This window comes from Argiope bruennichi, chromosome 5 (genome assembly GCF_947563725.1).
Source record: "Argiope bruennichi chromosome 5, qqArgBrue1.1, whole genome shotgun sequence".
In the NCBI taxonomy this organism is placed as follows: Eukaryota; Metazoa; Arthropoda; class Arachnida; order Araneae; family Araneidae; genus Argiope; species Argiope bruennichi.
Window position 1 is genome coordinate 124,532,534 of NC_079155.1, and position 14,324 is coordinate 124,546,857.

At 31.2% G+C, this 14,324-nt stretch overlaps 1 protein-coding gene across 1 annotated transcript in view; it reads left to right on the top strand.

Annotated features, from left to right (window-relative positions):
- The window catches only part of LOC129968537 (synaptic vesicle 2-related protein-like), a 57,801-nt gene that overhangs the window by 21,218 nt on the left and 22,259 nt on the right, over window positions 1-14,324 (top strand). Inside the window, exons 3-8 of the mRNA XM_056082524.1 lie at window positions 1,721-1,819; window positions 3,339-3,410; window positions 7,202-7,326; window positions 7,414-7,477; window positions 8,819-8,947; window positions 10,519-10,724. Of these exons, the coding sequence (XP_055938499.1) occupies window positions 1,721-1,819; window positions 3,339-3,410; window positions 7,202-7,326; window positions 7,414-7,477; window positions 8,819-8,947; window positions 10,519-10,724 (695 nt within the window). The remainder of the gene's footprint in view (window positions 1-1,720; window positions 1,820-3,338; window positions 3,411-7,201; window positions 7,327-7,413; window positions 7,478-8,818; window positions 8,948-10,518; window positions 10,725-14,324) is intronic.

Sequence of the window (14,324 nt, forward strand, 5' to 3'; positions counted from 1 at the left end):
ACCTGAGTTTGTTTCATATCTTCTACGATCTTCAATGCAACATCTATAGGTAAACAAATGGCTCTTATGGATTTAACGTGTACCATGCTCACATATACAATAGTTCATGAATTAAATCATTCCTAAAGCTCAGATTTTGCTATCAAGTCACTGGTCAAAATGGCTTTCAAGGCTCCATGCCTCGTAATTTTAGAATAAATAGATATTAATTTTCAATATAATTATGTGCTGTGCACGTTGCATTCGCTTGTCCACTGATTAATTTATAGCTCAACATGTTGATATTTTATGAAGAGCTTTTCTAAAAAAATAATTATATGTATTTAAACCATCTAACACTAAACGTGTTCTAGATAAGCGGACGCCTTAGATAAATTGTGAAAGGTTTCAAAAAGGACACAAATCAACTAAAAAATGCTTTTAAACATTTTTATCATTATTTAACAAATGCATTAAGAAATCTATATATTTTTTTAAATTTTGACTGAAGTTTCTTTTAACAATATATATATATATATATATATATATATATATATATATATATTTGTTTAACAGTAGTTTGTAATCGAAAATGTATTGTAAATATGAAAAATTAATAAAAGTGTATTCTTTCCCCAGTTCTCATAAGTTTATTCTTTGTTGTTTTTCTGGTCATTTAAAGAAATTCTCTTAGATTTTATTTTTACTAGAACTGATAAAAGAACTTAATTTAAATTTTATTAATTTTATGTGTCTGGGAAATTATTTATTTTGATCAAATAAACCATTGAGAGATGAAATTCACTACTTTTAACCTATGATTAGATGACAAGAACAGCAAATGAATTGGACAGTTCCACTCTCCAAACATACTTTTACTCTAAGGCAAATATATAAAGTTTTGGACTAAACATTTTAGATCAAATTCTGTCTCCTAGTAATTGAGAATGTTGGGCAAGAAGTAACTTATAATACTCATGAATACAATATCTTAGAAAGAAAACGTCCCATACGTGAAAAGATTTTTTTTATAATTTTGAAATGAGATGCACTTATTTATAAAAATCATTTAATTACCTATAAAATCCATAATGTGGGTGACGAACTGGTCTCCAAAGGCAACTAGTAATAGTTAAATTCTTGATCAAACTGTGAAAAGGACAGCATATATAAATTTTTCTTTTACATTCTTTTATTTTTCTGCGCGAGCCGCAAGTTGCAGCTGTATGATGTTATAAATAGAAGGGGAAAAAAAGATTATATCAAGAGTTGCTGAATTAATCGGTATTGTGCTGATAGTCTTTATTAGGTGCCTAAAAAAATTTCCGAATTTTACGTTTCTGATTTCTTTCACTGCTTTTACGAACAGAAACTCTTGACAACAACGTCACTTAGAAGTATTGAAACACTGTATTAAAAACCGTTGTGTAACAAAAAAAGTTTTGAATACATTTAACCACTCGTAAAAAAAATCCAGATATTACAGCTTTTAATCCTGATTTATTTTCCCTGTCATAATATTTTTTGATATAGAACGAGTTAAAAATGCAAAATTATTTTATAATACCATCATATTATGACCATTACATTCTTGTTGATTATTTTTTAAAAGATGGAGATTGATGGAATTTTGATTGAATGGAATAATGATTAGAAAAATAATTATGTATAGTATTATGGTATGCGAATGTAGGTCATTTTCCATTAAGTATTTCTAATAAACTCTGTTGTTTTGTTTCAGATCGCAGACGCCTGTGAAATTTTCATCCTGTCCGTAATTGGCGATTTCCTGGCATGCGACTGGTCAATGCACAGATGGCAAATTGCCTTGTTAACCTCAGTGAGTACAAAGAGAAACTATTTGAAATATTTGAAGCAGGAAATGTTATTAAATATGATAAGAACCAATTGACCGAATGTGGATATCAGCAATAATGTTCTGACCCTGTTTCATTAAAAGGGATGTGAAGAATAACCCAAATGTTCTAGAAAATTCAATGTTGAGATTTGTTATGCTATTTTTAAATAAACGTTTTGCAGCTGTATAAATACGATCGTTCGTTCAAAATGTAATGATTTAATAATTTCTTGGTTGAAAAAAATGAAAACAAAATTCAATTTTTCGTTTTATTCGTTCTCTTCAAAGTTTACCACATATATTTATTGGATTACCCATGATTGTGATCGTATGCAGAAGGCATTCGTCAATATAGAAATGGGTTTTATAGAATAAAATAGAACTAAAGATATTTCATTTTGAAGAATTTCTCACTATATGCTAAGGCAGCCTCTTTTTCTCTTTTCATGTAACTCTATACCAGTACATTGACATAGAATATATTTTATATATAAATAAAAATTCTGAAAATAAAACGACAATACTGAATATTCGTGAATATTCGTTTCAAGATGTTTAAAATATTTTGAGACCAAGTTGAAATTAAAGGGACAAATAAAAGGCTATTAATAATTATTATAAAGAAACCTGCATATAATATAATTTTTTTTCTTAACTGTATCGCTGTGTTGTATTAATCATCCTTTTTTTTTAATTTTTATTTTCGTTCATAAACAAAAAATGTATGTTAGTTTAAGTAAATAAGTAAATATGATTATAGAAATAAAAAAAAAATGTTATTTCATTGAAACGTAATTTCATGTTAGACATACTCTGTGTTTGACGAATATATTCGTTATCGCTAAATTTTTGCTACACAATTCAGATACTCAGTTTCCTAAAAGGTCAAACTGTTGACTGGTTAGTTATCTTTCTTCTTCATAATTTGAAGGAAATAACTCAATTTTTATCTTTCGTCAAGATTTTTTTCTTGAGAAAGATAAAAATTGACGAACGCAATGCAGCGAGATGAGAGCAATGCAGTTAACGTACTAGAGAAGCAGAAAGCAAGAAATGGGAGAAAGTGTTCAGAACTTATGCAATTTTTAGAAGGAATTGATAGATCCAACGTTTTCTTTCTGCAGGTTACGATTAAGCAGATGTTACAGTTAAACAGTATTAGGAAATTATTTTTAGAAAGTAGATTAATTAGAAATTATTTATATATAAACATCAATTTTTCAACTTATTAGTTAACCTGATCCATAATTAATATATTAAAAGCTCTCATCCATGATGATCTCATACAGATTGAAACCGCTCAAGTATGTGATCCAAACAGCTATTTCCTTGTTGTCGCATTCGTTGTTGAGGAATTGAATCTACAATATAATTTCTTTGTAAATTGTTAGAATTAGCTTAACATATGAAATAAGAACATAATTGTTATATTCTAACCTTAAAATATTTTTCAAGATAAAATAGTACATTTTCAAAGTTCTCAAATAAATTACTTTTTTAGATCGTGTTTGTCGGAATTTCAATAGGAAGTCCAGTTTTCGGAATTCTTGCAGACATTTATGGAAGGAAAAAGGTGAGATTTTTTTTACCAATCTTTTTATCATGTTTCATCAAATCAAATTATCATTAAATTATTTTCATATCATCATTAAAGTATTTAAAAGGAATATCACTTTAATACGAAAATAAACGTTATTCAATTTCGATGTCATTTAGGTTTTGTAGTTTTTTTTTAAAGAATAACCAGGAAGATGTATACAGAGTGGGCAAAAAGTCCGTAAAAACTTTAAAAATTCATAAAACCCCGAAAAATAACCAAATGTTTGCAGGTTTAGCATTGATTGGGCGTTGTATTTTTTTTAAATAAGAAAAAAAAATTCAAAAAAATCGGACAGATAGTGTTGGTACGAATGACTTAGTTGGAAATATGCAAACGGGACAGGCGATTATAAATACTTACGCTCTTGACTCAAAACCAGTTCTCCGCTGCAATGCCATGTAAGTAAGTGAACAAGGATGCTAATTGGGAAAGATAAAGTTTTATTGATTGGTCAGGCTGTTTTACATGAACCGGGAATCAGCGACTATTTCACTGCGTAAGTTCTCACTTCAGAAAAATGTGAAGACTGAAAAAGGGCCTTTAACAGTGGCTGGCATTATAAAGCTCGTTCAGCGATCTGAAGAAACTGGATAGCTGGAGGATCGTGTAATGTCTGTACGACCAAGTCTAAAATAGACACGTCCGGCTCGATTTGCAGCCCAAATGGAAACATTAGCGTGAGAATCCGCTGCAGGGACTAGCAGTGCAAGGGAAGCTGACAGAAGCCAAGTTTCCATGGCCTCCAGATCTGACACCAACAGACCAGCTGTCTTTGGGAAAATTTAAAATCGCAGGTGTATCAATCCCGTCTATCCAATCTGTTGGAATTGAAAGATGTAATCTGCCGAGAGCTGTCATGTATACAGCCGGACATGCTGCACCTCTGCCGTTGCTGGATTTGTGACACGCCTGCAATGTGTTATCACCTGTGGTGACGGACATGTGGAACATAAATGGCTATAATAAATGGTTTGGTAACATTATTTTTATTATTTGCGTGTCTTTCTGTTCACTTATGTACAAAACGCCACCTATTGGCTGTTTTTTTTTCATTATTATTATTTTCTTATCTTAAAACAAATCCCGTGACTTATCGATGATAAATCAGAAAACCGTCTTTTATTTTGCTTAATTTTTTGGGTTTTATAAAATTTTAAAATTTTTATGGACTTTTTGCCCACGCTGTATAAAACTGATAACAAATATCCAAGATCATTTTTTTATTATTCCCTTTCTACATAAGTTTCGAACTCTTCCAATAGATGGCGGCACAATACACCAATTTATCGGGGTGCAGTTCGAATTTTATCACCTTATTCACTTTATTATTTATTTCATTTTATTCATTTTGTTATTCGCAAATAACGAAAAGTTCACCATATTACCAATAGAATTTAATGTATGCGCCTAAAATGAATAAAAAATTTGATTCCAATGCACAAATATACAAAATTTGAAACAAGTTTCTCGTGACTCTCGAATTAAAACAAAAAAAAATCTCTCTTAAAATTAAATTGATCAATTCTCAAACACAACAAAATGCCCCCATCCCACAAATCGATCTTCCATCTAAAAAAAATTCTTTATATATAGAACTTTTCCGTGAATTGAATTTTTCTTGTTTTTCTATATCGAATAAAATATCTACCTATTGATCAAAAAATTCTCACATGAAAAAGGATATGTAGGTATTACAGCCAAAAGTGATCGCTAATTTAATTCATAAGAAAGAAAGTAAATGATTAAAAAAACTTTTCCGTTGAAACTTTCTGTAGTAAAATCTCTCGGAAATCTGTAAGTATCTTGAAAAAACGAACAAACACTTGCCATTAGGACCATATCTATTCATCTTTTAAAAATCTTTGTCTTAATATAAATTATTATAAAAAAAATTTCATTTCGAAATTCAATTTATTATTGTTGTTCAGTTTCTAACCTCTGCTTCTTTTCATTTTTTATGCAACCATAAAATATAAAATATCTCATTTAAATTGCTTAAAGATCACAACCGAAAAAAAATTTCAGATAAAATAGTATCAAGAAATCAATTATATCTGGCACTTTTCTTTTTTTTTCTTTTCTCTATTTGGTAAAATAATTTCAATACTGGCAAAAATGAATCCATAAAATCTGATAAATCTAATATATATATATATATATATATATATATATATATATATATATATATATATATATTATAATCTTGTAACATTAATCTAATGTGCTTTGAAAAATCTGCATTCTCTTTTTTCGATTTTTTTTTCTTTCTTTTTTTTTTTTTTTTTTTTTTTTTGCTAGTGACAAAAAAAGAAGCGGATTCCTGTTTTTCAAGCAAACCATTCACTTGCCCTAATTGTATCCTCCATTAGAAAAAAATATATTTTGATTATTTTTTATAATTATTAAAATTATTTATATATGTATATATATTATTAATTTATTTATATATAAATCATTTTATTTTTAAAATAACGAAACTTAATATATATTTTTATTTTATTCTGAATTATTATCTTTTTTTTTATGTTTCTCTTCTTTCGGTTCTATTCTTTCGTGTACGAAGTAGGAAAAGAACTATTGTAATAGTCAAAAAATATGAACTTGACGTTTTGATGAATCTCCACATTTCAAACCTCGTACAGACAGTGTAAGACCTTGAAGATCGCAGTGAAGAGAACTATTATTTATTTTCTGAAACGCTTACAATCAATGGAAAGAATATGGATACTAATCAAGGGCATAAATTATGATTCTTTTGAGTAAAACAAAATAATTAAATTAATTTATAAACAAGCCTACCATGGAGTCAAGAGATATAAATTAGAACTTACACTTAAAAAAAAACAGTAAATACACATAAACTTAAAAACAAAATCATAACGTCCGAAAGGCGCAAAATATAATATATTGCACAGTAATATCAAACAGAATTATAACAATTAATTAAAATACAAAGTAACCATACCAAGCTGATAGAAAGAAAATGCACAATTAATTTTAGATTCCAAACACGGTAGAGATTTATTTACTATTATTTATGTATTAAATGAGTGCCAGCTATTTGTCAGTTGCAATGAAATCTTCGAAATGCAGGATTCCAAGCTCTTGGCGCGGCTCCACCGAAGAACCGCAACCTAAGCCAGTTCGGTGTCTGTCGAATCCTTCGTTGGCGCGTTGCGGAATCCTCGAAAAGAGGGCTCACTACCCGGCGCTGGCCAAAAATTACAAGGTTTGTTCCAATGCAGTCCAAGTGTTACTTTAAAGCGGAACTCTAATATAACTAAATTAAAGCATGCCAGCTATTAATCATAAACAAAAACCCGCCAAAGATTGTTCGGTACCAATTGTTAATAGATCTTAGCTCAAATATCGTTCACCCACGGCATAAGGCTAATGTAAAAGTACCGGATTTCTTTATTATATTATGAAGCACAAACTTTCATATGCGAGATACTGAAATTAAAAATCTGAGCACTCATGGAATTTACGGTATTACCCAAGCTTCACTATTTTATACGTTGTTGAAAGGTTAATGCGTTTATTAGATAGTATACGAGAAAGTTTCGGCATCGATTCTCATATTTTTTTCAACATGCTTTCTGCCATTATTTCTCGATCTCTTTCAGATATCGAGTCTATTTATTAAGAATAAATAGCTTGTTGAAGCTGGTCCTACAAATAAATGAGATGTTTTCTTTATTTTACATCTTTTTACTAAAATATATATTTCTACATCTCTATCATTTCTTGATAAATTTTTTCAGTCTCTGGTGGGATCTTTGGCCCTCCTGTTCATCTTCGGATCTGTGAGTGCTGCCTCCCCTTCTTACATATGGATGGTGGTGTTCAGAGGGTGCATGGGATTTGCAGTTGGTGGACTGGCACAGGGGTGAGTACCATTTCTGTATTACTTTGTCATTTATTTTAAGGAAGGTACTGGCAGTTAAAAAAATCGTTTTGACCTTTTTCGTTTTAGATTGACACTATGCACCGAATACTGCCCAACAAACATGCGAGGAAAGGCCGGCTTGTATTTGTGTGTAGGTAATTTCCAGCACTTCTTAATTCGTATTGTGTTTATTAACTTTATAGTAGCATAATAACTCGTCAACATTTATTCTATTACTCTATAGTGGAGAAATATGTTAAATGAAATCTAAGATTATCTTTCAAGATCTTTTAGTTTGATAATAGAATTTAAGGATCTGCTAGATTAGGATTACTTGTTATAGCTATTTTGTAGGATATTAAGGATAAAACGCGCCATTTTTATGATTCGAATCTCTATACTTTTAATCTGGAGTTTCATTTATTATATTACCATAGCATATCAAAGTAGAAAAATGTTTGTTTATAGTGAACCTCGTAGTTGCGAATCTCTAAGATGGCGATGACAACATCATGCCAAAATATCAATTCTCAAACTTCATGCAACACTAATATGAAACTATTAAACTTCTATTGCGGAAATAACGTCCATACAGCAAGTTTCAGGTCAAATCAGACAGGAAACTCTAGATCTCTTGTCCCAAATATGAAACTTGTCACTAGCCCTCTCTCCCTACACTTAATATTTACTCTAATGGAGGAATAAAGATTTCAACCCTGTTTCTTGGTCAGAAAAGTGAGATTAACAACAGACCATTAATGCTAATTTAGGGAGCAATATTATCTCAAATTATTTGATAGACTTTACATACATCTTGATTTGCATTTTCTGGCCGTATTTTTTTTATTCTATTTATTTGAATGTGAAAATTTTCTTTCTAGAAGTCTTGTCAAGATTGAAATAACGACATTAAATAAATCCGCGCTTGCAAATTTTTCAAAAAAGCTTACTTTTAAGAATCTTAATTTTCTGTAAAAAACAATCCTGTCCGGAATTAGCCAAATTAAGTAAGGTATCCTTCGATTAAATATTTTTCTTCTTTAATTTTATGTGAAATTCAGTAAGAAATTATATTAAGTTTCCTTTTCAAAAAAATTTATTTTACCTCATAGAAAAAAAGCCACAAAAGTATTTCGATAAAAGTAATCAGCTTTGTTTTTAAAAAAGATTTTTTTTCTCTTTAAATAAATGAAATTCTTTCACATTTTGTTATTAATTATTTTATTACGATTAAAAATTTTATCACGACGTTTGATTATTCTGATTCTTTAATAATGTATTTCAACGCATTGCTTTGTCCAGATGATTTCAAATCCCTTCAAACCAAGTTTGTCTCTTAGTTAAAATGTGATTTTTAATTATATTATATTTTTTCTTCACTTAAAATATTAGAATAGATTTATTAAATCTTATTCTACATGGAGTGTCCATTCTTTATAAGATTATGTTTTTTCATGCATCTTAAGATATTTTTCCTGGGTTTTTCTTTCAGTATTTTTGGTCAATTGGAACAGTTGGTGTGACGCTTTTAGCGTGGCTCGTCATGCATTACCTGGACGATTGGCGTGTCTTGTTGATCATTGTCGCCCTGCCTTCTCTGGGTGGAGTGGTAGTTTGGAAGGTAATCTCCATTTCGAGTATAAATCTTACTTTTACATCCATAAATGAATGTAATCTGAGGCAATTCTAACTTCACAGAATTTTTTCTTAAATTGTCCATAAATCAACTCTTTATGTCTCAAAAGCAAGGTATGATTTTTTTAATGTTATTGAATATCTACATTTTTAAATTTCTGCATAAAATAGTATTTTAAAAAAGCATCCATGGAACAAATATATATAAAAGCTAAAAGTGTATTGAAAAGTGGAAGGAAATTTTTTTAGCTAAAAACAGACAGAAAAAAAAACTTCTGGTTTATCAAATGATTTGCACAAAGTTCTGCAGTTAACTTAAGAAGAATATTACAAAATTCCTGAACTAAGAAATAGATTGTGTTTCTATCAAGTATTCAAATATTGCCTTCCAACTGATCACAAACTGACTACTCCGACTGGCCTGAAGGCACACGGAAAAATTTGAATGACCGGACCGCCACAACAGCAATACTAGTGGGAACTGTGGTTGAGTCCTAAGGGCCATCACCGGCCACGATACACCCTTTCCCTAAGGAAGTACGTACCGTCATCGATGGGAAGAGTTTGGTCAATGTCAGTTTTTCACCTTTTATTTATGTGTTGGCAATATTATGTTTTTATGTGTTTATATCTGTTGTTTAGGAAACTTAACACAAAAAATTATATGCAAGGAACACTCATATTAAAAAAACCCTACCTTTGCGCTTTTTTGTGTGTGTTTAAATCCATCCGAGGGCGTATATATGAGGGCGCCACGAAAACGTCATCAGATTTTCACAACTCTGTGCCGCGGACCGTTAAAATCCAGGGGTCGTTGTACCTCCAAAAAAAAATTCGTGGGGACATTTATTGATTCTCTCCCTCCCCCCCCCCAAAAAAAAATTATAATCTACTATATCCGCCATTAAATCCATCCATTTTTTTTTCAATGCTTCAAAATATCTTTTTCTTCACAGATAGATATTGAGATTGTTCAATTAACTAATCCTCCCCCCCCCCAAAAAAAAAAGACGAGACTAATTAATTATGAAATAAAGAAAAAGAAATTAGAAAAGAATATCATAGAAAAACTTCCTAGCAAGTTTAAAAAACATATACAAAGAGGCACATCCATGTCCCAATCCTATACTAATCACATTGACCAAACTTTATTGGGAACTATTAATAATTACCGGTTAAAGTGAATACTTTGCGATATTTCTCACGTTGATCAAAAGAAGCGGTTAGTATTCATTGTGACCAGTTAATATTAATAATAACCGATTACTCACATTGATCTTAATATATACACGTCGACCGCATCAAAATGAAGCTTTGGATTGACGTGAATGCATGCCGAATGCAGTTAAGCTATTAAACAACTATTATGAAAAAATCTAGCAGAAATACCATGTCTAAACGAGCCAAATTTTAAATACCTTCTTTTCTGAGACATACATTATTAATCCATTATCTACAGAAGTTTAAAAAGCACACAGATGCTAAAGCGCCTGGTGCGGTTATAATAATAAAAAAAGCATTTCATTTTTGTGTCTGAAAAATAATTGTTTTTTTAAGTGGTATCCTGAGAGTGCCAGGTACTACCTAGTCAGCAATCAACGGGAGCAGGCCATCAGGGTTCTGCAAGAGATGGCTGACATGAATGGCGTGGACCTGCCCCCCGGTCAATTGGTGGAAGTCTCAGATGAACACAAAAGGGGTCAGGTGAAGGACCTCCTCAGCAAAGAATACAGGCTGTCTTCTATACTTTTCTGGTATATCTGGTAAGTATAAAATAAGCTTTTAACTTCCTAAATAGATTTTTTTCAGGCAGTCCATTGAGCTAAGAATTTATCTGACTTCCTAAATTAGTACCACGTTCAGTTTCAGACATGTATTCGTTATTCTAATGCAGGGATGGGCGGGCATTTCCAGTGTACTTCTAATTTTTTCAAGGTTTTGCTGTCCACCCAGTGGCGTAGGTGTGGTGATCTAAAAAAAAGGTCCACAATATTTATTACAACTTAATAATAAATACGGAATATGTACTTACCTACATAATTATAAACATAATAATAATAATAGCAAGATGCAAGCTGTCTGTACCAAGATTAGTGTGTATTGCCCGTTTAGATAAAAAGCAAGAAAAATTAGCATACTTGGGCAAAATATTACTTTTATTAATTGAAAATCTAATTAATTTTGCATTGATATAATTCCTCAATATGCATTCTGGCCAATTCTCCTCCTTTAAATGACACCAACTGCATCATATTATTTGTTTATATAGTAATTCATTTCATGAAATGCGCTTTTCTTAACATTAAACATATTGTTCGTTCTTCGACTCGAAAACCTCCACACATGTACACATGTGTAAAGATGCCTTTATTTAGTCAAACGAGGATTAGAGGAGTATGAAAGGATGTGATGTTTACATTTAACAATAAAGTGAATGCAAATTATTTACAGACTAAGACGACATAAAAATTGCAAATAACTCACAACATTGTGGAAAATAATAATAATTCACAATAAAATACTTCAGAGCATATTTTATTCACTGTAAGCGGCCTAAACATTAAATTATGATGAATAAATGGACAATTTCTGTTCTTAAAATTGGGTAGTTCACTTTTTTACAAAATAATAATAATTTTTATGTTAAAGCACTTCTTTTTTTATTTGTTATTAAATTTTTTGATAACATTTTGAGATTAACAACGGTAGATAATATTAGTCACTTTTAGTGATATTATATAAAATATTGTTCGTGCTATTCCCCAAAATTTTTTCCGCTCATGAACCAGCCATATAAGCAATCAATACGCAAATTTGATTTAAAATAAAATAGTAAGATAAGGAAGAATCGTTGAAAAGTGGTAGTCCCGGGATACTTAAACGAACAATGATCTCCTGTAAAATCGGATTTTCCTCTTATTAGATTTATCGAATCCAGTTGGTTGAAACCAGAAACAGAGCTTGTGTATATAAAGTCACAAAAACAAAAAAAAAGAACGTTTTTTGTGTTTATATTATATTTGTGATACCCAGTGTATATTATTATATTCGACCTCAGTTTATCATTGCGATGTTTGAATATTCAAGATCGAATAAATTCACTCCAAAGTTACCTTTGGGGCCGATGTGAACTGATGGCCACCTCTCGGCTTTGGAATCAGAGGGTTTCAGGTTCGAGATCCGATTCCACCAAAGAACTATCATATAAGCCGGCTTGATACACGCTAAATCAATCGGGACCAAACGTCCTCCCACTGGTGTGGTGTGGAAACTTGGAGAGGGGGTACCAGCTCAAGTGTTATCCTTGTCATTCTGACCGCGGTTCAAAATTACGACGTCCGTCTTAAAATAGCCCTAGTGTTACTTTAAAATCGGAACATTAATATAACTGAATTAAACTAAACTAAGTTTCAGACCATTGTGACTTCATGGGAGCGATTTTAAGATGGAAGGATCGCAGGCTTAAGACACGATGATACCGTGTATTTGGAATTCTTATTTATTAGATCTTTTATCGAAGAGTTGAAAATGCTGAAAGACCTTATGTTATTGGGTCATGATAGATTCGAGTGTGATGTTTCTAGATTTGGATTCGTCCTCAAGAAGGTTTAATATCATTAGATCCATCATTTATAAATATAGTCCTCATGTAATTTCAAAACATACTCTGTTTCTCCAATATCGTAACATTTAACATTTTTTTTATTAATTCCAAAAAATTTCAGATACAACATTAGTTTTTGTCGCAGAACTGATAATAATCCTAAAATGCAGATAAATCTGAGAACAGATGTCGATGTCTGATTTTTTTATAACTCTGCCATTTATTCTCTGATGATATTAAACAAAATGAATTTTCGTTTGAGAGATTATATGAAAAAAAAATTCGTGTCCATGTTACAAAAATAGTATATTCGAAGAAGAATTTAATCTTAAAAAAAGTTAGGTCCGATACTGTCCTCGAATTATTCTTCGTTTATGGATTCTAAAAACATATGTCATGTTGCATCTTCTTCCTTCCATCCATTCGTGACGTATACGTAAGTATCTTCTTTCTTCTATACTGAATATAACTAGATTAGTTTTCTCTTCATTCTTGTTAAGCGTTCCTCGTATTATTAACTGTTTGATATCTTACTAATCTCTGCATCATCAGAGGACAAAAACATGCGCTAACATTGTTCGAGATACGGCAATCATTCCTTCTTCTTGACATGGATGACAGTAGCGACTCTGACGATAGCTTTCACGATGAGGAAGACTACCTTCAGAGAGAGGTAGAATTAACTGAACCTATTCCAGACGTTCATAAGCAAGCCTACATTCTTATCGTTGGGGATTCTCAAACAGGGAAATCCATGCTGGCCTGGTCTTTCACTCGCTTTCCAAGGACACCTGCCAAACGATACCACAACCTCGCCATCAGGTTCGAAAATAGAGGTCGAAGAAGGCACAGAAGTAGTATCGGCTTGCATTTCTTTTGTGCTCCTTTCAGAAGTGGAGACGAAGACTGTTTTCACACTAAGCCCCCGGAACGCCAACCGTACCATCTGATCATCTACCTTTTTGACGTGAACCGACGACGTACTTTCAGAAATATTTTGTACAAGTGGCACATTGAAGTGGCCAACTACCTAGGAGCAAATCGATTGCCTCCACGCCTGTTGGTGGGAAACAAGATCGATTTGAGGGTTTCTGAAATAGAGCAAGAAAACTCAAGTTATGATACAGTTTGGACTGAAGAGGGTGAAATAAGTACCGCCATTGTAGGAGCTAAACAGTACATCGAAGTCTGTGCTTTAGCCGAGATTAACACCAGAATGCTTTTAGTTAAAATTCTGAGAATGTTAAATGTCAGCTGGGAGCCTGATTTTTAAGAACATGATATTGCTTACTCTTTTTTTATGAAAAGGTTCGAATTTGCAATTGGAAAGAAGATTTTTGTCTTCGTGGCCTTTTTTTTATTCTAATATTATTTTAACATTTTTAAGTTCTCGAATACTTTTATAAAATTAGTAATTTTTTTCTTTCTTAGCTTTATATTGACCTTTTTTGACTTGTACATCTTGTTATGATAATATTTTACTATTTGAAAATTTCAATAGTGACAATATTAACCGTCAAAATTGAACAAAATGTTTTTACTAAATTTTTTAAAATCTTGAAATTGGTAAATTTTAAACAGTTAAATTCGAAAATTTGTAAGAATTGCCTTTTGTCCTTTTATATTATTTCCTTCTTTTACATTTTTTATCAAGTTTGATCTTAAGAAACTCAGTTATGTATTTCATTCAAAATTGAATGCGTTAGGAATTTTAAAACATTCTGCTGCTAATATTTACTGATTTTGTATTTTGTCTATA